We start from the raw sequence: 21,443 nt of genomic DNA, 5'->3' as shown, positions 1-21,443 counted from the left end.
CTGTTCCCACCTGCGATTGCCTGCAGATGTGCTCCTCAGTTGGGTAAACTTGTGCGAGTCACCCTCTCCCCGTGTGCCAGCTCCCACACATAAAACGTGGTGAAGCCAGGAGGAAAAGTGTCTGAAAGTGCTGCGAGGTGCACAGGTGCCTGACATGGCCGTGTGTGTGGAAAACAGAGATGTTGGGTTTAATGTTGTGCTTCGTGATTACAGGGTGCTAAGGAACGTGTGTCTGTACACGTACACACACAGTATGTGAATACATTTCTCTCTCTGGGACATGTGTGTGCTTCTGTGGAAAATGTGACAATAAAATCCTGCGCAGAGATAATGACAGAAATGGGGGAGAGGAACCCCCTCTGGGACAGGAACAGTGAAATGGAACTTGTAAAGTGACCACTGACAGTGGCAGAGGATTTCTCAGGAGAAGATGAGGAAAAGTTCCCGGTAGAGCGTGTCGGTGGGAGGGTGGTTGTTTTATTTTTTGAATGTAAAACTTTTGCTTAACAAACCACCATCCCCAGTCTGGCTGTGCTCTTTGAACACAAAAGAAGAGAAATGATGATGCAGTAGCTTTTAGAATCATAGAACGGTTTGGGTTGGAAGGGACCTTAAAGATCATCTAGTTCCCTGCCTTCTTCAGAGACACCTTCCACTAGAGCAGGTTACTCCAAGCCTCATTCAACCTGGCTTTGAACACTGCCAGGGATGGGGTAGCCACAGCTTCTCTGGGCAGCCTGTGTCAGTGTCACACCACCCTCATAGTTAAGAATTTATTTGTAATACCCAATCTAAATCTCTGATTTTTCAGTTTAAGTTTCCCCTGTGTGTAAGCTGAGATGGCAAACTCCACTCCAATAGATCTGTCATGGCAACATTGCAGTGTTTTTCAGAGTCCCCACCGTTCTTGAGACCTTTGGACAGAAGTGAGGCAGAAGACTTTTCTCTCTTCAGCACACTGGCATGTTTACCATGCTGCTCCCTACAGCTGGGAAGAGCAGTGTCCCTCCTGCAAAGCCTGGATTGTTGCTCACCCTGTGTCCTGACCTGCTGGTGTGGCTTTGCTGGGTCTCATCGGTAGCCCCAACCCAGCTGCACCCACAGGCCATTTTGGTACTGTTTCCCTAGCTCGAACATAAGGACATGGAGCTGCTGGAGTAAGTCCAGAGGAGGGCCGTGAAGATGATCAGAGGGCTGTAGCACTTCTATGAAGACTGGCTGAGAGATTTGGTCTTGTTCAGCCCGGAGAAGAGAAGGCTCCAGTGAGATCTTAGAGCAGCCTTACATTACCTAAAGGGAGCCTACAAGAAATCTGGTGACTTTTTACAAGGGGTTGTAGGAACAGCCTTAAAATGACAGAGGGGAGATTTAGATTAGACAGGAAGAAATGATTTACTATGAGGGCAGTGAGGCACTGGAACAGGCCAGGTGGGACAGGGCTTTGAGCAACCTGGTCTAGTGGAAGGTGTCCCTGCGCATAGTGGAGGGGTTGGAACCAGATTGTCTTTAAGATCTCTTCCAACCCAAACCTTTCTATGACTCCATGAACTCAAGCACCACATCTACCAGGTGGCCTTTACGTACAAACTGAAGTCTCTTCATGCAGACATGAGTTTCTTCAACGACGTTTCTGTGGCTGTGCCCCTTGATTGCCAGGGGTCCGATGAAGCCCCTGAGGGCTGAGTGTTGTGATTGGCACCCGCGGGAAACGCAGCACCTCGTGCCCAGCATGTGCCCGGCACCGTGCGGAGGAGGTGGGTGCCTGCGTGTCAAGCACCGTGCCCCGGCACTCGGCTTTGCCCGGCGGCCGGAGGTCTGCGGGCCTCGCTGCTCCGGCGCCGCACTCCGCCCTGCGCGGCGGAGGAAGGAGCGCGCCCGAGGGCGCCCGTCGGCCCCGAGCCCCGCGCTGCCCGCCCCGTGCCCGCCCCGTTCCGCGCCCGCCTCCAGCCGCCGCCGGCGGGGCCGCCCCGTGCCTCGGGGCTCTCAGCGGCAGAGGGCGGGCTCGGCCGGCAGCGGCAGCGGCAGCGGCAGGGCAGGGGCAGGCGACGAGCCCCGGGCGGGCGGCGCGGGGAGCATGGCCCCGGCGGGGCGGCTGTGCGCCGCGCTGCTCTGCGGTGCGCTCAGCCTCTGCAGCCTGCGGGCCGCGCCGCGGCAGCCCGACACGCTCTACATGTGGATCGACGCCCAGCAGGCGAGGGTCCTCATCGGTAAGCGGGGCGGCCGAGAGGCGGGCGGGGGCACGGCCCTGCGGGGCTCGACGGGGCTGCCGCGCATCGCTCCCCTTTGCCTTCCGCAGGCTTCGAAGAGGACATTCTGATCGTGTCCGAGGGGAAGATGGCCCCGTTCACCCACGACTTCAGGAAAGCGCAGCAGAGGATGCCCGCCATCCCCGTCAGCATCCACTCCATGAACTTCACCTGGCAGGCAACGGGACGGGTAGGTGCGGACGCGGCGAGGGGCAGCTGTTTGTACGCAGGCAGGTGGTTTGGCTTCGGGGGAGCTGAGGAGACCCCCCTCCGAGGCGTGTGACCGTGGGGCGCCGCCGTCCTGCTTGACCCCCGTAAGCAGCGATTCAATCCGGGGCTGGAGGGGCTCCAGCAGCGAACACGGAGTAGGGAGGGCTCGGGGCAGCCGGGATCGCGGCTGAGTCCCCGAGAAAGCGTGTCTGGAGGGTGAAGAACGGGCGGGAGTGCCGGGTGCGCGCTGGGGGACCGGCCGGCCGTAGGGCGGGAGCATCGGGCAGCTCCCGAGAACAAGACACGGGTAGCCTTTACTGTTAATAACATTTCACCTGACGGCAGTTATATGAACACGGTTTTCCTTCAGCTTTCTGTAGCTTATGAACATGTGCTACAGGTTATTCACAGATCTCTACTTACCAAGTGTGCATGCTTCATTTATAGCTCTGGCAAATAGTAATTCTCTTCTGCAGACTTAATTTTGCCAAGTTTAATTGCAAAACCGTGTAAATCTGTGTCGAATCCCTTTGGGTTCGTTTGCCGAAAAGATAAGGGTGCGTGACATATTTTCGGGAAGGAACATATGCACGATTTGACACACTGACAACATATGTTAGATTTGCATAAAGCTCAAACACTTTGGAATACGTTACCGTGGATGCAGGAAAAAGAATCATTTTAAGTTAAAACTGCCGGATAGAATTAATTTATCTTTATAATGCTGAACATTGACTTTAAGGAGCTTGACAAAGATGAAACAATATTTACCTTCAAATAATCAGTGAAAATTGGTTGTATAATTCAGCTAATTGCAGCTGCACAGATTTGGTTGTGGTTTTGCTTGTCTGAAAGTACTCTAGAGGACTTGCTTGAGGTGCTGTCTGAAGCCCTTGTAATTTTTGTAGTCCTCACAAAGCCTTTGAGTTTAGGAAACACTTCATCTCCTCTTTTAGGGAGGGAGAGGAATGTGGAGAGACAAAACTTGCTTACAAAGGCTAAGAGACTTGCTCAAGGTCTTCATCATTCCAGTCCAGCTTTACAGAGAAAACAACTTTGTACGCCAAGGGTTGGTGTTTAAATACCTAGAAATAATTAGGATGTTTGGGGACTATATTTCCTGCTCCATTTCTCTGCCAGCTTCAGTTGCTGTCCATGATAAATCTACCTCTTTTTGAAAAGGAGGATTGAGATGTTAGACTTTGTCCTCACCCTCTTGTCTATCTTTTTTATGCTCCACTCTCCCTCCTTTGCTGATTTTGATCGACTTCAGTGAGAAGAATCACAGGCTTAAAGACAGCATATGCAAGTGTTCCCCTTGATGCAGCTTGAAGGATGAAATCCCTTCTAAGAAGCAGCAAAACTGTTTAACCCATTATTCCTCCTCCTCTTTGCTGAATTAATGAATTCCTGTTAGGCAAAACATAGTTAGTAAGTGAAATACCCAGATCTTTAAAGTAACATTATTACAGTACTCTGTACCTAGAACAGTGTGTCAATTTTCAAGTATTTATGGGTCAAACAAGTGTTAATATTGAGAGACTCTTCATTTGGAGACTTTATAATCCAAGCCAGCTACTTCTTACGGCTTCGTCCGTGTCCGTACAGTCAATGAAAACATTGTCATTCCAGTCTTATGGCTCTGGATATTTAGATACTTAGGCAGGCCTGTAGATGGAAGAGCAGGATTACAGCCAGCAGCCTAAGATAAGGAAGGCGTTTCAGCTGCCTAGTGTTTTAGGAGTTGGGGAAAAAAATGAGCATCCCAGAGAAAATGTCTGCTTTTTGGTATCACAAGCAGTCCTGTTGGTTTTTGCATCCCCCGTAGGTGTTTGTATACAGTTCCCTGTTACTCACAGCACTTACTTCCCCTGTGCCACTCAGCACTTTGCATGAAGAGAAGGGGCAGGAAAAAACATGAGTGTTTCTTTTGTAGCCCATAGGGCAACAACATCGTCGCCCACAGTAGTGTTGCAAAGAGAAGTAGGATAAAAGTTATTTGTGGCAAAAGGACACAGTTTCTGCAGAATTTCCAGTATTTTATGAGAGGAAGAAATGAGTAAATTTTAACAGGGTGTTTTCCGTGTTCTGGTTTGCTTTTAAGTGCACATGTGCTCAGAAGTTTCCATTGACACATCCAGGGAAATACTAAATACTTGCTACCTTTATTCTGGCAGAATACTTTTTTTGGGGGGAATTTCTTAAGTCAGGGAAGGGGAAGGAAGGGAAGAGAGGGGAGAAGGAGGGGGAAGCAACAAAAGAGGAAAGGGGAGAAGAAAGGCAAAACAAGGAAGAATGAAAAGAAATGGAAACTAGTACTCTTTGAAAGAAAGGCATTCAAGACATTGAAGTACTAGACTGCTTTCTGTAAAACAACTGTTAACTAGCATACAGTTGCCTCCTATTTGGTAAAACTGAAATAATTTCTTCCATGAGTCTTTTATCTTATGCTTTATAGACCTCTTAACTTTGTATCCCACTTGAGATTTGAAGATGTTTCTCTAGGACTCCCAGGTTTTAGGGACTATCAATCAGTAGTATATTCCACTGCCTCTAGCAGTAGCTAGACCCTTTTTGGGTACCAGGCTTTTCATCAGTAGGTACTGTCTATGTCACAACATGGTTCCTAACCCTGATATCAACAAGGCAGGGGAGTGAGAGAGTGGCTGGGTGCCAAGCAGCCAGCCAAGGTCAGCCTACCACATCTGGGATCTCCAAAAGGGTAGGGCTAAGTTTCTCCTGTCATGCACCTCACATCACTGTTTACACCTGTGGAAAGTGGGCATAACCATCCTGTGGGCAGATTGCATCTACCTGCGCTTGGGATAAATGATGATCCAAGTTGTAGGTGAGTAAATAATCCAACCCAGGGAGTGGGAATGTTTCTCAGCCCTGTACTGCTGCATATGACCATATTTTAGTTCAGAAGTGTCTGTTGAAAGGAGCATTTTAAGGACTAAACCTGCATTCTGTGTAAACCGAAGGGGTAAAAACCCACTACATTTAGGTGTCACTTTTCTAATGCCTTTTGTTACTTTTTTTAATGTGGAAAAAATGTTTTTTTCATAAACAAACAAAGCATTTTCACTAGAAAACGTTAACCAAAGAAAAGCGTTAACTGCTTTTAGCCCTTAGTCCAATATTTGTAATTAACTGTCAGGAATTATTAGGGGAGCCCCAAGATTTAAGGGTCTGAAGGTGCTGAATGCCTACTTGTGAATTCAGGATGAGCAAGGGGTTACGAGAAGGCTAGAGTACTGCAGGACAGGGTTGTTCTGGTTTTATGCACTTTGTGCTTTTACCTATGAATTTAAACACAAGATTACAGATGTTATGTTCCCTTTAGAAAAAAAAATGTGACCTGGATAAAGTAGGCAGCTACAAAGATTGCTCCTTGATTTGAAAAGTTTAAAAAATAAAAAAAACCCATAATGGTAATACATAGCATACAGTATGTATGCATGTAACCACTAGAGCTCACTGGTGCGCTTCTTGCTCTTACTCGGTATGGTTTTGCAAAAAGGAAGAATAATGACTTCTGGGGGTCTTGTCCTCTGGGGAAGATTGCAGACTTCCTAATGAGAGAGGAATACACCCTACTGTGCTAACTAATGCTGTGCGTGTTTCACTACATTCCTCAGCGGAAGGTACCAAATATTGGAATCATAGCATCATCTCTACAGTGTTTAGGAACTCGGGTATTTAAGCTGCAAATCCACAAAAAAACCCAAACAGTATGCTTAGTTTTCAGTGGGACTTCTGACAACAATAAAATTAAAGTTCACAGGTGAGTGAGTATTGGTGGAGAGAAACCATATACAAAAACCCCCAGCTGATCAGTGCACGGGAAGCAAATGCTCAGTGACAGAGCAGCAGCTGGGTTGATTTAATAGACAGGAGCTGAAAAAGGAAACCAAAAAGCAAGCTGGAATTTTTGTTCTGTAGCAGTCTCTAGTCTGATCCAATCAGTCTGGGCCACAACCTGCCCAGCCTGCTTTCTTCCTTTCATATTTGGGAGAAGTATCTGGGACCAGATGACTTACAGCTTGCTTCCTACTCCCAAGCGTCATGAGTACCCCATGGTTCCTCTCCTGTTGCACAGCTGAATGAATGCCCATGATGTGACAGCTGGATACTCAGTCCTGTGCTGGCACACAAGTGGGATGTTGGCCATGTGACTGGAGGATGCATGTATATATCTCATGGTGCATGGATATTGCATGTATGTTATGTGCTAAAGTTGTACCCAGCCTTGTGCTGCTGGGTACATGCCATTGTGTGGTATGGCAGTGGTGGTTCTGCCCTGTGATAGGAGGTGTGCATGTGTGTGAAGGGCTGGGGAAAAGTCTTTGGGGTGCTTCTGGTGACAAGAACACAAGTGCCAGGCAGTAAGGGGCATGTAGTCCTTGAGGCCCTTGAAAGAGGCAATTGGACCTGTCCCTACGGGAAAGCCTGGGTAACTTCTAACCAAAGAGTTATTGATAACCTTGACTAAAGCAAAAAGATGCCCACCTCTTAAGAAAAGGGAATATATGCCATAGGTGCATTTCCTAGCTCACTTCTATATTGTGGAGCTTTGAGGAAATCTCTGTCATTACAGCTCCTGGATGCTAGTTCTGATCTCAGCAATGTGACCATCAACCATGAATGGCTCGATTGATTCTCTGGAATTATGTTGCTGAGACATAGCCTGACCGTGAAGATAAAACGGAATATCTAGGTATGCTAGGAGAAGTTTTGTTCCGTTGCCCAGAGGAAAACTAATGGACTACTGATTTTAAGGTGTTATTGATGCAACAGGGTGCTCCATTCAAACATCACTATTTCCCTGAAAAATGGAAAAAAGCCAAAACCCAGTGAATTTCAAAACATGTCATTCTTCAAGGGAAACTTCTTTTCAATGAAACTTCTGAACTTTTTGGAAATATCTTGTTCATACCCAGTGATTACAGTGGTGCTTTTCAGCTTAAAAAATGTCTCTCACATACAATTTTGGGTTGGTTTTTTTTTCCCAATAAAAGTATGTCTGTTCTGGAAGTTTGGTCAGGGCAAGTGCATAAACTTGCACTCTTGGGATTTACAGTAGTACCTCCACCGCGGTTTCATGTCACCAAACAGAGGAAATAGCTTGTTTTCTGACCTCTGTACCAAAATTTCCATGTGGAATGTGAAGATGTTTACATACTGTGAGCATGATTTTCAGACAGGGGGTTCTCATATCAAGAGCACAGCTCCATACCTTTAATATTTAGATTCTGCTCAGCTGTGGTATTTTGCGTCTCAGTGTTGTAGACATGCCACCAGGGATCAAAGTAATGCTGTAGAGATCCCACTTTCTTAGTAAAGCAGGCATGTGCCAGCCATCTGTTGTATCTGCTGATAGAAAACAGCAGTAAAGTTTCTCAAAGTTTTGCCAAGAAGAAAAAGGGCAGATTTATTGCTCAGCAGAGATGAGTTACAAGGCACCTTGTAGTGTAAGCTACATCTGGGTTCCATAGTAATTTACATGGTATATGTGTAAACTACACAATTATTCTTCTTACACAGCGGTGTAAAGCTGTGTCAAATAAACCATTCTTCAAGCTTTTCATTGTTTGCCCTTTCTATAAATATTCTAATACATATTTAACAAAAAAAAAGAAAAAAGCTTAAGTAATAAAGTACTTTCACTGCTTTTACAATAGCAGCTGCCTTGTACAACGTAACTGTTGAAAAGCACTGGAGCTAAAAGGACAACCCAAGCTTCAGGACTGTGTTTTGTGAAAATGCACAGGTTTCTCTCCCCGTGCGACTAACAGTTTTTCTGGAATATAAAATCCAGGCTGTGCTGCTTTCCTCTTCTTTATGGAAGTGAAAATGTTTTCTGTCAACATCACCTCTATTTCACAGACAGTTTCCAAAGCGTGTTCTTAGTGGTCTGAAGTTAATGCCATTACAAGTAACACGCCGGAGTAAAAAGTGAGAACTAACCATAATGAGAACTAACTGGAAGAATTTTTAATGTATTTGACTTCTTCTGTTGGTATCACACTTTCCAAAGGCCTTTTTCTTGGGTAGCTACAAGTGAATGACTTGCTTCTAACCAAGTGGATTGCATACGTATAAAACAAATACAAGAAACCACATTCTTCCTAGGGCATGCACATATGTGAGGAGTATGGTGTGATCCAGCGCTTTGAGAACAGTGTATGTAGTAGGTGCTTACATATTGTTGAACAGAATTTTCAGTATTGTATACCTTAGCTCAGAACAATGGGTTCCTGATTAGTATTTTTAAAGCTTTGAAGAAAGTACATCTCAAAACTCTTTTTGTTTTGCCTTCCTGTGGCTTTACACTTGGCTTGCCAGAGTTTATTCTTCTTTTATTTTCCTCTTTGTGTACAAATTCCACCTTTTGAAAGATGCTGCTTTACTGCTATTGGTCTCTTTTATTCTGCTGTCCAACCCTGTTTGCTTTTTTGCTTTTTAACTCTTTCTTTGTGGCCAAACTCTTCACTGCATCAGGCTGTAGCCCAGACATGGTGGAAAATGCAGTCACCCAAAATGCACAGCAAAGACCAAACAGTTGCGTTGCAATACTTAGTCTTTCCATAGCAAAACAGAGTGTTCTTTGCAGTGAATTATATGTATGAAAGGTACTAGGTATCTGTTGCTGTAGGTGTACATTTCAGTAAAAGTAGAAGACAGCTCTATTGGTATTTTCTATTATGTATATGGAAGGGACACAAAATCAATCACATTTTGCATAGGTTGTTGAATGCACAGTTAACTGCCTTTTCCCCCTTGTGTTTGGTTTGTGGAGACTGACATTTTGAAATCTTAATTGTAGTAAGATGTGGTTGTAATAGAATATATGTAATAATGTATATAATAATCTAATGAAAGACTGGCTCTTCTTATACAAAATAAAGTTGAGATCCATGTACAAAGAGCACCTGGGCTATGTGTGACATTTTGAGCTGATCTAATTGTATGAAGTAACAGAAGTCCTGCACAATGAGTATGCATGCACCGGAATCAAATGTGTTTTCCCCTTGGGTGTTACCTGGAAGATGATGTGCATGAGCTGACAATCCTGCAGGGTCTCTGCCTGCATCATTGGTCCTCCCAATCTCTAATGAGACCTCTCAGCCTGCAGAAGAACCTTCAGAACATGCATCTCTTTGCTTACTTCATAGAAGAAAGAGCTAAATAGAGAAAAACAGACGTGTCCTCAAAGTGCTGTGAGGCATGTTCCCACCCCTTCATGCCTCTTCGCTGGACTCTCTCTGATATGTCCATGTCTCTCTTGCACTGGGGAGCCCAGGGCTGGATGCAGCGCTCCAGGTGTGTGTCACCAGTGCTGAGTACAGGTGAACGATCACCTCCCTTACCTGCTGGCTGTGCTCTGCCTGATGCAGCCCAGGAGGCTGTTGGTCTTCTTTGCCACAAGGGCACATTGATGCCTCACGGTCAATGTGGTGTCCACCAGGACCCCAGGTACTTTTCTGCCAAGCTGTTTTGCAGGTGCATGGCCCCCAGTGTATACTGGTGTATGGGATTGTTCCTCCCCAGGTGCAGGACTTTGCATTACCCCTTGCTGAATTTTGTGAGATTCCTGTCAACCCATTCCTCCAGCCTGTTGTGGTCCCTCCTGGATGGCAGCACGACCTTCTGGTGCATTAGTCTTTTATTGTCTCAAAACTTGCGGAGGGTGCACTCTGTCACACTGTCCAGGTCACTAACGAAGATGTTGAACAGTATGAGACCTAGTGTCAGCCCCAGTAGTGGCTGGTCCCCAGCTGGACTTTGTGCTGTTGTTGATAACCCACTAAGACTGGCAGTGCAGCAGTCCACCTCACCTATGTAAATCCCACTTCCTCGCTTCTTCCGTGGGGATGTTGTGGGAGACAGTGCTGAAAGCCTTACTAAAGGCAGGGTAAACAAAATACTGCTCTCCTCTTATCCCCTGTGCCAGCCATTAACACAAAAAGGGCCAGTCAGGAACACAAAACTGAGACTGGCTTGTACAATCGCAGCAAAGCAGAAAACGGAAATCTGCCTCAGAAAAAGTAATATAAACAAAGCAAAGACAGTAATACTGTTGTTCAGAGGAACTGGGGAGACTTTATCCAGCTATGAACCTGAAATCCACCACATCAGGTGAATTCATAGTCCATTCACTGAAGACAGCTTAGCTGCACAAAAATGCTGAAGAGGAGTTCTCTGTCTGACTTGGAGAAGAGGCACATGTGGCACAGAAATGCCATAGTAAAGGCTTACAAAGATTTGGGGTGGATTTTCTTCAACCAAGCAGCAAGAGCACCCCTGGGTTTTTTTTGCATCTAGTATGAACGTTTGCTTTGGTTTTGCAACCAACTGGTAGAATCCAGCTTGTTTGGCCATACAATGAAAAGTGGACGGTTTCCTTCTAGCTGCTTCAGCACTCATTGCCATCACTACCAAATGCTTCAATGAATAACTTAGAGACCAAACACCATTTTCAGAGCTGGTCTCACAAGTCCTCTAAAGTTGCACCTTAGCCTGGATAAACAGCTAGCTCAACCCAACCGATCCTAAAGGAAATAAATACGCCTGACATCAAACCTGGCAGTCTCCCAGTCTCAGGTTTTGGCCCATCACCAAGCAAAACAAGCTCCCCGAACAGCAGCCCACTAATGAGAAGATCTGTCACCAGCTCTGAGCGCTGAAGCCCAGAAACCAGTAGCAGAGCCAGCATTCAGAGGAGTCTAGAGGAGGAGAGGGCAGGCTCCTGGACCACCCTGACCATCAGAAAATGAGTTCAGAGTTGGAAAATCTTTTGCTAGCACGGCATGTTGACCACTACTTTGGTTGATTTTTTATTTTTGTGGTGCTTTTTTGTTGTTTTTTTTGTTTTGTTTTTTTTTTTGTTTCTGGTTTTGGTGGGTTTGTTTGTTTGTTTTGTTGTTTCTTGAGTTTTTTTAAATCTTCTTCCTTCCAGTTTTGCAAGGGAACATTTATTGCATGGATGTGATCAGATTTCTGTATTGGCAATGGAGTATAACCAAAAGCTTATGCCCAGCATGTTGCTTCCCTTCAGTCACAGCTGTGACATGTTGGTATTAGGTACAGGGTGGAGAAAGTGGTACTGTTACTAACAGACAGAAATATCAGGCTTTCCATCATATCAAGAACCACTTGGGTTTCACATTTTCACTTGACAGAACAGCAGCTTTCTTTTGATGGGACAAAGTCCGTGCCTTATCCTGCCCACAAATGGAGTTAGTATTTGAATTCTATCAGTGTGAATATCCTGTTTAGTTAATGCCCCCTTTTTAATTGTCCTGCCAAACATTTGCAGTCAAGTAAACTTCAAAACTTTTACAGTTGGTGCCATGATGCCACTGTTAATATGATTTGTTTAAGCAGCAATTAGTTGAAACCTAATAGTAGAATTACAAGATAAAACGTTCCTAAATATTTCGCTTATATAAATAAAACCCTTACTCGTAGAATGGTTTGGGTTGGAAGGGACATTAAACATTGTCTAGCAGCAAGGTTTTCTCATCCAGGAAAATACAACCAGGCAGTAGAAGCTCATTCAGTTAAATTAGTGAGGAAATACTTAAAAGAATGAGGAATCTGAAAGTTTGCTGGCAGGAGGGATAGTTATCTGGAGGTATAGAGCTTGCAGTGTCTGCAAGTTCTCATGAAATCTCTGTTTCTCCACCTCTCCCCAACCCCAACATCTCCAATAGAAACTTCTGTCTCAAGGTTTATATATGTTTTTTGTCCCTGTCTGCAAGGATTGAGGTAATTGCGGTAAGGTAAAGACCTTTTGGTTTAGAGCAAGTGATGAAGCGTACCCAGGTTCTTCAGGACTTTTCATTTCCCCAGGCCAGAAGTCTCATATGAAGAGTGGGAAACAGAAGCCGGTTTTGTGAGAGATGGAAAGAAAGGGATGGCCATTTCCCTTTTGTGAAAGTGCTATTGTGAGGTTCTTCCCTCTCTGATTCCTTTATAACCACCTCCCTGTACCCCCATCAAAACAGAAGAGAATGCCCAAAATAATCCTCTCTGCTCTGAGCAGAGAGTTGTGCCAGTCTCCTGCTCATTCTTTGTCCGGTTATTCCATTCAGGAGAGAGGAAGGTAGAGGAAGCAGCCAGTCCACAAGGGCTCCCCTAAGCAAGGTGAGACATAGAAAGACTTTTCTTATAACCTGAACAGAATTACTTGAACCGATACTCAATTCTGAGAGTTTGCAACACTGTTTCACACATGATTATTATACCTTGGTAACGAGTCTGGTTTTGCTAACCCAGCCACATTCACGGGAGAGTTTGCTTTAAACGCACAAGCACCTCCTCTGACGATAATCAAACAGCAGAGATGTTTACGTGAAGCTTGCTTTTTATCTCTGATTATAGACTTCCAGATAAGCCAGATTTAGTAATAGTATATTTAAATTAGTTCCTGCGGTAAAGCCTAAGTTGTATTTCTGGCAAACACAAGATGACCTACTGACTACTTTCAATGCATAGAGTATATCTGAAAGCATTTCTTTGGAAAAGCAAGGAGCCTTGGGATAAAATTTGTACAACTTGCATGTTGAAAACTCAACTGTTAACTAAACGTACCCTGCAATATGGAAAATGGACCTAACTGAGGGGCGCTCTTCACCTGTTTTCCTTCAGGGGTGTGTTAATAGCTAACAGATACATCATAATTTTTCTGAAAACTGATTTTTTACTACCTTAAAAATCTGCACTTGAAAGCATATGTGGATATTTGCATAGGACCAGCATGGTTTGGGCTTGAGAGTTCTTTTCCATACACATTTCCCCAAAGAAACGTTTCTAATGAATCTTGTGGTCAGCAAGTTGTGGCATTCCAGTTTCTGCCACCCCTCGTTCATATGCATCTCAGTTTATTAGATAAAATTTAAAGGTTACAGCCACAAACTTTTACATTAAAGTAGTTGGCCTTCATGTGGAATTATATCTTCCCTAGACTTCTGCATGTCTTGCACTGCACAGCTTTCAGACGTGTGCTTTACTGTGTATCTGCAGATTAATGTGTCCAGTTGACTTAACAGGGATTTTTTTCAAAGGGAAATAGGGAAGGTTTTCAAAGGCCACTCAGTGTTTGCAGCAGCCATTCACTCTGAGGCAACTTGCAGGACTTCAGCAGCAGTTCTTTGGTTGTGTGATTCACAGATACAGAAGAACTCGTGTTTCATAGATGAGAATTAGTATGGGCTCATGTACTTAATGAGGTTTTAATGTCCTGTAAAAACAGAGTTAAGTCTGTACATATAGCATTATTCACTGGTATTTCCTGATTGTTTTACTGTTTAACTGGATACCAGAAGACTCCTTGAAACTTTTTTATTAACACAAGTGGGTTTTGTGTAGCATTTCCTCTGTTTCCTTAAAAGAAAAAAAATAAAAAGAAAAAAAAAGATTGAAAGGTAGAAAGGATTACAGAAAAAAAACCCTCATTTTGTTCCTCAGAGTTTTACAGTTTGAAAATAGTTTGCATGCTGCATAAACTCAATCCCATTGTCTAGACAGCTCCAAGTGGAGCAGAGCCAGGATCTCCTTCCCCTAGCACTGGGGAGGGTCTGGGAGAGTCCCTCTGGAGCAGAGCTGAAGAGAGCAGGTTATGTGGCATCTTCCACAGCTGCAGCGCTCCCGAGCTACAGCTGCGTGGTCCTTCTTTAGTGCACTTTAGGAGAGGAGATCCACAGGAGGGAGCCCCTATGCTGTGTGCACCACCCTAACCCAACCAGGGCTGTTGGAAGAGTGCCGGGCTCACTCGATTCATCAGTGCTTGTGTTCTAGTCTGGTTTGCCTGAGGACCTCATGTGCAAAAGCAACAGAGCATGGGCCTCACCTTTGCACCAGAACATCATCCTTAGCTGAGACAGGTCATACCAGTGGATTTCCTCACTGGCAAACTGTGTGTACGGTTGTTACGATCTCAAGAGTCTCCTGGGGCAGAATCCTTGCCCAGTCTCTTCTGTAAGACTCTGTACAACATTTTCACAAAATATGGCACAACAACCACTTGAAACAGATCTCAGAATCACAGAATGGTTTGGGTTGGAAAGGACCTTAAAGGTCATCTAGTTGTAACCCACCCCCCCACCTTCCACTAGACCAGGTTGCTTAGTGTACAACCTATACTCAGTTCAGCTGCACAGCACACCTGTGTGGCATATCACAGTTGGAAAGGTGGCATTGGGCACATGTCTTACTTTCCTGAGAGTTCCATTTAAAGAGTACACAGCTCCCTGGTCATGTTTCAGAAATGTTTTCTCAATTCAGTGGTGCTCCAAAAAACCTGTTAACATGAACTGTTTAAAACTTAACGCTTAAAAGCATGACAAACTTATGTTGACTGGAATTATTCCTAGTGTGCAACCTTAATAAACAGCAGCAAGATATTTCTGAGGGTGGGACCATATGTTTGGATGTTTCATTTTTTCTTAGAGATCAAATGCTTTGTGTCCACATGGCTGCTCCGGCAGTGCCATCAGAAATGCATGTGCCCTGTTTGGGTGCAGGTTCTGTTGGTTTCACCAATATGTTGGAGGAGCCATAGTCTCACTGATGACTCTCAGCTGCTTCCCCACACCAGGATAATGAAATCTGATGTCTGCCAATGGTACAGGAACATTTTGCCTCTCTTCCAGTGCCATTCCACAGCTGCTTCAGGCAGACTAGCAGCTGACACAGTCCCACTTTCTTTCTCATCCCTGGTCACACATTTCCATTACCTTTCTTGTGCCAGTCCTGATGTGGCTGCTTAGGGAGCTGCTCTGGCTAAAAACTAGCCCAGCAGAATTAAGTGATTAATCTTTAGCTTGATCTGCTCTCTTGGTTAGCTCACACACACGTCCATGTCTAAAGAGGGTAGGACCGCAACAGTGCAGTCTTAGGCTGCCTTGAGCTGCCCTGGTGCAGTCCCAATGCTGCAAGCTACAGAAATGTGGCAAATCAAATCAAAACACAGAAAACACAGTAACAAAGCCCAAATCCCAACCCCAATCAGCAGGAATTCCAGCAGAACCAAACAAAATTGACTCACTGACTGGTACCACGGTGAGTCCTGCTGCAGATGACAGGGAGGGTTTGACCCACAGACTGCTGTGCTGAGCGCTGCATTTGCCCTGTACTGATGCAGAGAGCAGACCTGGCATCTCAGACAGGTTTGCAGTGTGGGATGTTGTTCTGCTCCAGTGTCTTCCTGAAAGTACCGTGGACACACTCAGCCCAGAGCTATTCACTTCGTTCAGTCAATAAAGGCTGCTTTAGGGGACCTGGGGAACATCCAGCAGCCTTCAAGTTAGGGATTGTCAGCGCATCTGGGATGTATTGAGTGACAAAAGGGACAATTTGGCCTCAGTTTGCAAGAGCAGAACAGATTTACTGTGGCTGTGCATCAAGGAATAAATTACATCTCTGATCTTAGCAAAACTCTTTAATTCCAAACAGAGCAGTTATCTCAAAGCAGAGTATAGACTTCTGCTGTCATCAGACTCCTGCTGGTTTTTCATCAAAGGTAAACTTGGGCTTGGAGGGGGGGTGGGTATCCACGCATTCATGTCAGAAGCAGAACTATGCCACTGGCATTTTCTGTAATAAAAATGAGGTTAGGGTCTCTGCAAAACATTCTTCTCGGGAACTTTCAGCTGCTGGCCCTCCCTGTCAGGATTTATACTGGCAGATGAGAGGTCACATTATCCAGGGGAAAAGAAAAACCAGAAGGGTGCAGCTTTCCCAAAGTAAACTTCATACCTTTCGGAGTAGGGCTCATTCCTGTAGGTATTTGCAAAGGGTTCATCTGGAAGCTCAACTTGACCCTGACTGTCATAACTCTTCCTAATTTCTTTCATCTTCCTCGAATGGAGGATTACCTTGGTCATGCCAGCACTGCCTTTGTCAGAACATTACTTTTATCTTTCACCAATTTCATCTCCATTAAACATTAAATCTAGAAAGTGCCAGGACCATTTCTTAATCCCATTGAAGAAAAGGACGGTAGCAGAAAGAGAAAAGAAGGAAAACCGGCATGGCTCTTGGCAATGTTCAGCACCTGAACCCCTCTAAAGGAGGATTGTGACAAGAAGAAGGGGAAGGCAAAAAGGACAGGCTTTGAAGAGTAGGAAGGGATTGGTACACTAGAAGTGGCGAGGAGCAGAACGAAGACATTTTTGATGAGGATTTCTCCAAATAACTATTGCTAAAAGTCAGTGGAATGATCCCAAGCGCAGAGAGCTGCCTGTGTTCACCAGCACATCCCATGTGCCACAGAGGATCCAGAACTTGCTGCATCTCTGGAGTGTGACTTTGCTAGCAAACCAGTGCAGAGAAAGCAGAGTCTAGGCCATGTGAAGATTCTTACACTGCAAATAGACTCCATCTGCACCCAGGGAGAGAGAGAAAGACACTTCAAAACTGCAGGTAAATCACACTGGCCTGACTGAATTTTCTTCTGCAAGTGCTGGTCTCTCTCCTATGAGTGTACAGGAAGTCAAGGATGAGCTGGCTTTAAAGAAGATACTTCATTAGTTGATTAGTTCTCATGGTTGATGAGAAAATGAACATGAGCCGGCAGTGTGAGCTCGCAGCCCAGAAAGCCAACCGTATCGTGGGCTGCATCAAAAGGAGCATGACCAGCAGGTTGAAGGAGGTGATCCTGCCCCTCTACTCTGCTCTTGTGAGACCTCACCTGGAGTATTGTGTGCAGTTCTGGTGTCCTCAGCATAAAAAGGACATGGAACTGTTGGAACAAGTCCAGAGGAGGCCACGAGGATGATCAGGGGACTGGAGCACCTCCTGTATGAAGACAGGCTGAGAAAGTTGGAGCTGTTCAGCCTGGAGAAGACTGGGGAGACCTCATAGCAGCCTTTCAGTGCCTGAAGGGGGCCTATAGGGATGCAGGGGAGGGACTCTTCATTAGGGACTGTAGTGATAGGACAAGGGGTAACGGGTTAAAACTTAAACAGGGGAAGTTTAGATTGGATATAAGAAATTCTTTCCTGTGAGGGTGGTGAGGCACTGGAATGGGTTTTCCAAGGAAGTTGTGAATGCCCCATCCCTGGCAGTGTTCAAGACCAGGTTGGACAGAGCCTTGGGTGAGATGGTTTAGTGTGAGGTGTCCCTGCCCATGGCAGGGGGGTTGGAACTTGATGATCTTAAGGTCCTTTCCAACTCTAACTATTCTATGATTCTATGATTAAATGCTGGCGAATACATTGGACCATTCTGGACCTCAGCTCAAAATACTGGACCTTGTGAGACTGGTGGGATGAAGCTGTGCAGACCCTGCCTATGGAAACAGCCTGAAAGAACAGAAATGTTTGTAGAAGCTGTTCAGTTTCTCATCAGAAAATGAGGATAAGGTAATATTTCCCTGTTTTACTATGAAGATAAATCTATCCTGCTTTGAAAAATTCCAAATACAGTCACAGCTGACATAACGATATGAATGCCTGTGTGGTACATGGAAATATTACAGTAATATATATCCATGTACTGGGGTCTCAATAGACATATTGGTGTGATTTCAAGTACAACAGCAAACACACAAGTTCCTCTTCAGATACACTAACCAAACATTCTATTTAAATAACAAATTTAGTTCTTCTTTCATGGTAGCATGTAGAATTTGGTTTGGCCAATGGCAGCCTGTAAAATAAACACAAAATTACTCTGGATATTCACAAATAAACCGGGCATTTGAAAAATCCCTGGGGCAGATGATAAACGAGAGCAGTGTCAAAAAAATCTTTCTAACAACTTGTCAGGAAAGAGCTGATTTTTATTTTTTTTCCCAAAACTTTTTCACCGTAACTTTTAAACACTTGTTTGCTTGAAATACAAGACTAAACACCGTTATCTAGCAAGCAGTAGATAAAGAAACTCTCTCAGAGGTGCAAACTTTCTGTTACTTGGGTATATGAAAGTGGAAACATCGCCCTTTGAGACCCTAGAAGGACTCCAGGCTGACAGAAGCTGCTGTAAGATTTTGTAACTTTGGGGAAAGTTCATTGCTTACATTTTGGGGAGAGATATTTATTATACGGGAGTGCCAGTTAAAGCCAAGACTGAAACACATGGACTCAATAAAGGCCCAATTATGTGACCTTTGCTGTTTGCCACACTTTTAACTTGTGTAAGTTATTGATTACACTTTCATGAGATCATAATCAGAAGGTTGTTCTTTGGTAATGGTGTGCTAGAGGAGCTTTATCCTCAACTTCAAAGCTGTCTTGTGAGGATTAAGAACAAAGGGTTGGAAGTTTGAAGCACGGCCAGAGTGAATCTGTGCATTATCCGTGTTTACCACCATGCAAGAGGTGGATTAGCTTATTCTTCAGCTGTGAACCTTCTCTTGTCACGTCAGATGAGCCAACAGCTCTAAGGTTTGTGTTCATGCTTTTAGGAGTATTCTGTTTAATTAAATGTCGTGTCTGCTCAGATCTCCACCGTAACTAGTCTAAATGCTTGTTAGTGCAATCATTTTCCTAATGGTAAAGGTTTTATTGGAATGATTTGACATTCTCTGAACAGAATTTTCAGGCTAATTTATTAATTATAAATAAATCTATCAAGAGCCTGAAACTGCAAACAGTCTGTAAGCCGTGCAAAGATGCACTCCCAGGAACAGCTGGCCAAGGTTTTCACTTCTTTTTCAAGCTGTGAGGGGAAGAAAAGAACCTCAGAGCTTACTCTCAGTATCGATAGAGCTACATAGATGTATTGCAGGTGCAGGGAGCAGACCTGTACGGCATTGTTTTGTTAGGAACCAACCTGATGAGACAGTATTTTATTTCTTTTCTCTAAGAAGCGGTGATAATTTCCCCCTTTTTTGTTAGCCTTAGCAAATTGGCATTCTGAGCATCCCTGATCATGAAATCTCCACTGTAGAGAGCACTCACTTTCACTGAGTGACATAAGAGTGAATTAGCCCTTGCTGCACCATAACAAGAAATAACTTTTTAGGATAATATCTTTTACCAATTTTTAGGATACCAGAACAATACGTTTCATTAAATATTTGAAGATAATAAAGGTTTGTGTATCTTTGACTTTTTTTAATCTTAACTCTGAATGCTGTTTCTGCATTTAATGCTGGTGTATTGTTTGCTCCCTCCAAAGCAGAGATATGTACGACACAGGAGAAAACAATTTAAAGCAAACTTGCACACCACGTATCTAGCTTGGTTCATGCTGAGGAATATCATTCCTTGCTAGACATTTTCAAGATGTATTTAACTGTGCATGTTTATCACAACCCTCATGATTTTGTTTCCTTTTAGATTAACTTTCTCAAACGTACCTCTAGTGAAGCAGGAATTAAATACATTTTAAAAAGTCGGTTAAACAAGAGAATGTCTAAACAGGGGGAGTTGTGCTCTCTTGTTTTCTCTTTTGTTTCCAAACAAAGCAAGGTGCAGAAGGAGTGAGAAACTCCAAGAAGACTTTCTTCAATGAGGAGCTGTAAATTTGTTGTGACTGTTTCTCAAGAAATCCTGCATGCCACAGGTCTTTGTATCAGTGTACTTACCTGGAAATTGCCGTGGATCTGTTTGCCTGTGAGCTGCTTTCTAAGGGTATAGCCTCATGGAATGGCCCCACTGTCCCCATTGCAGATGCTTACTGCATCAAGGCATTGACTCTGATCCAAACCAAACTTGTATTCTCATTAGTGGGCTAAGGATGGGCAGGAATGTACAGTAGGCATTTATCTAGCCCACTGTTTCAGGTAGCCTGCCCTTCTGCGCATAAGGATGAGTCCCAGAGTTAATGCTCTGTTGGTATACTTGAAGTTTCATTTTTGCTCGTGTCTCTCTTGAACCTCACTCTTTCTACCAAGCCCATCAGCTTCCAGTCACTGGTTGGTTTCAAGTGACATCTTCAAATCACAGAATCGTAATCAACCAGGTTGGAAAAGACCTTTAAGATCATCGTCCAACCATTACCCCAGGAAGGCCAAGACCACCCACTAAACCATGACCACCATTAAACCATGATGTGAGAGCACTTGCAGAGCTCAAGGTCTGGTGAGACCAGCTCAAAATGACCGCGTAGCTGCCCTGTTTCCTGTGTCTCTCAAAGAGCAGACGACTGGCAGAAACTCAATTGCTAAATGTCTAAAATCTAGATCTACTACTCTGTGGCCTCACCAAGCTTCTTGGCAGCGATTTGTTCATATTCTTTATCTTTAGAGAAATTCTTTTCTCATTACTTGGAGGAAAGGCTAATGTATTCTTCAAAGATTTCTGTCCATCTCTCCTATGCAAAACACTCTTGGAAGCCTACAGTATCACTCTTCAAAATCTGGGGCTCCTTTTGATAACAACCAAGAAGTTTCAAGAATTTTCCAGCTTTTAAAATCATTCTGTTGGAGGATTTAATTTGCCGTCCACAGTCATATGCCACAGGAGACATTAAGTACCAGTTAGTGATTTTCCATTGACAAAATCAGAGAGGTTTTGTATCACTCTTCTTCTAAAACCATTAAATCCATAAGAGGTTATTGTTCAAAGTCGCATGCAGAGTTTCACTCTGTTGATAAAAAAGTCTTCCTCCTTGTGCATGGATTTTCTTCAGTTTGCCACAGTTTTCTTAACATGAAGAAAGAAGGAATAAAGCAGGCTCTGCAGAGTGTGTGCATTTTGCCACAGCATTGTGTAATTAACACACATAATGTATTTTTATTTGAGATTGCCCATTTCACTGAGTTCTAATTTGGGTCCTTCGTTTTTAGAAACACCAAAACACCTCCATTTTTCTGTTTGTATGCATCCCTGCTTTTGTTAATCCTGCTGCTTCAGTCCCTTCCCTTAGCAGATGGTACTGGAAACCAGGCAGATTATTCTGTCTGTGTAAATTGGTTTTCTTTGTCACTTCATATTTTTAAGCATGCCTCCCACTTTGGGACTACCTCATGAGGCTGATGGCAAGTCTATTTGAGTGTCACACTAAGATGCAAACAATGGTTTACCCACTCCG

At 44.2% G+C, this 21,443-nt stretch overlaps 1 protein-coding gene and 1 long non-coding RNA gene across 4 annotated transcripts in view; both read left to right on the top strand.

Annotated features, from left to right (window-relative positions):
* LOC133276718 (uncharacterized) overlaps positions 1 to 21,443 on the top strand; it is a 175,349-nt gene that overhangs the window by 3,518 nt on the left and 150,388 nt on the right. The gene's annotated exons all lie outside the window — the stretch shown is intronic.
* The window catches only part of WIF1 (WNT inhibitory factor 1), a 63,346-nt gene that overhangs the window by 17,558 nt on the left and 24,345 nt on the right, over positions 1 to 21,443 (top strand). For 2 of the 3 annotated variants that reach the window (XM_061467860.1, XM_061467859.1), the window contains exons 1-2: positions 2,038 to 2,207; positions 2,297 to 2,436. In XM_061467860.1, coding sequence (XP_061323844.1) covers positions 2,075 to 2,207; positions 2,297 to 2,436 — 273 coding nt within the window. In that variant the 5' untranslated portion in view covers positions 2,038 to 2,074. Of the gene's footprint in view, positions 1 to 2,037; positions 2,208 to 2,296; positions 2,437 to 21,443 lie in introns of those variants that run through there. The other variant, XM_061467861.1, reaches the window with a different exon arrangement.

This window comes from Pezoporus flaviventris, unplaced genomic scaffold (assembly GCF_033815535.1).
Source record: "Pezoporus flaviventris isolate CSIRO_AGI_PZ_B2104156 unplaced genomic scaffold, CSIRO_AGI_Pfla_v1 ptg000045l, whole genome shotgun sequence".
Lineage (NCBI taxonomy): Eukaryota > Metazoa > Chordata > Aves > Psittaciformes > Psittacidae > Pezoporus > Pezoporus flaviventris.
This window is presented reverse-complemented; position numbering and strand designations above follow the sequence as displayed.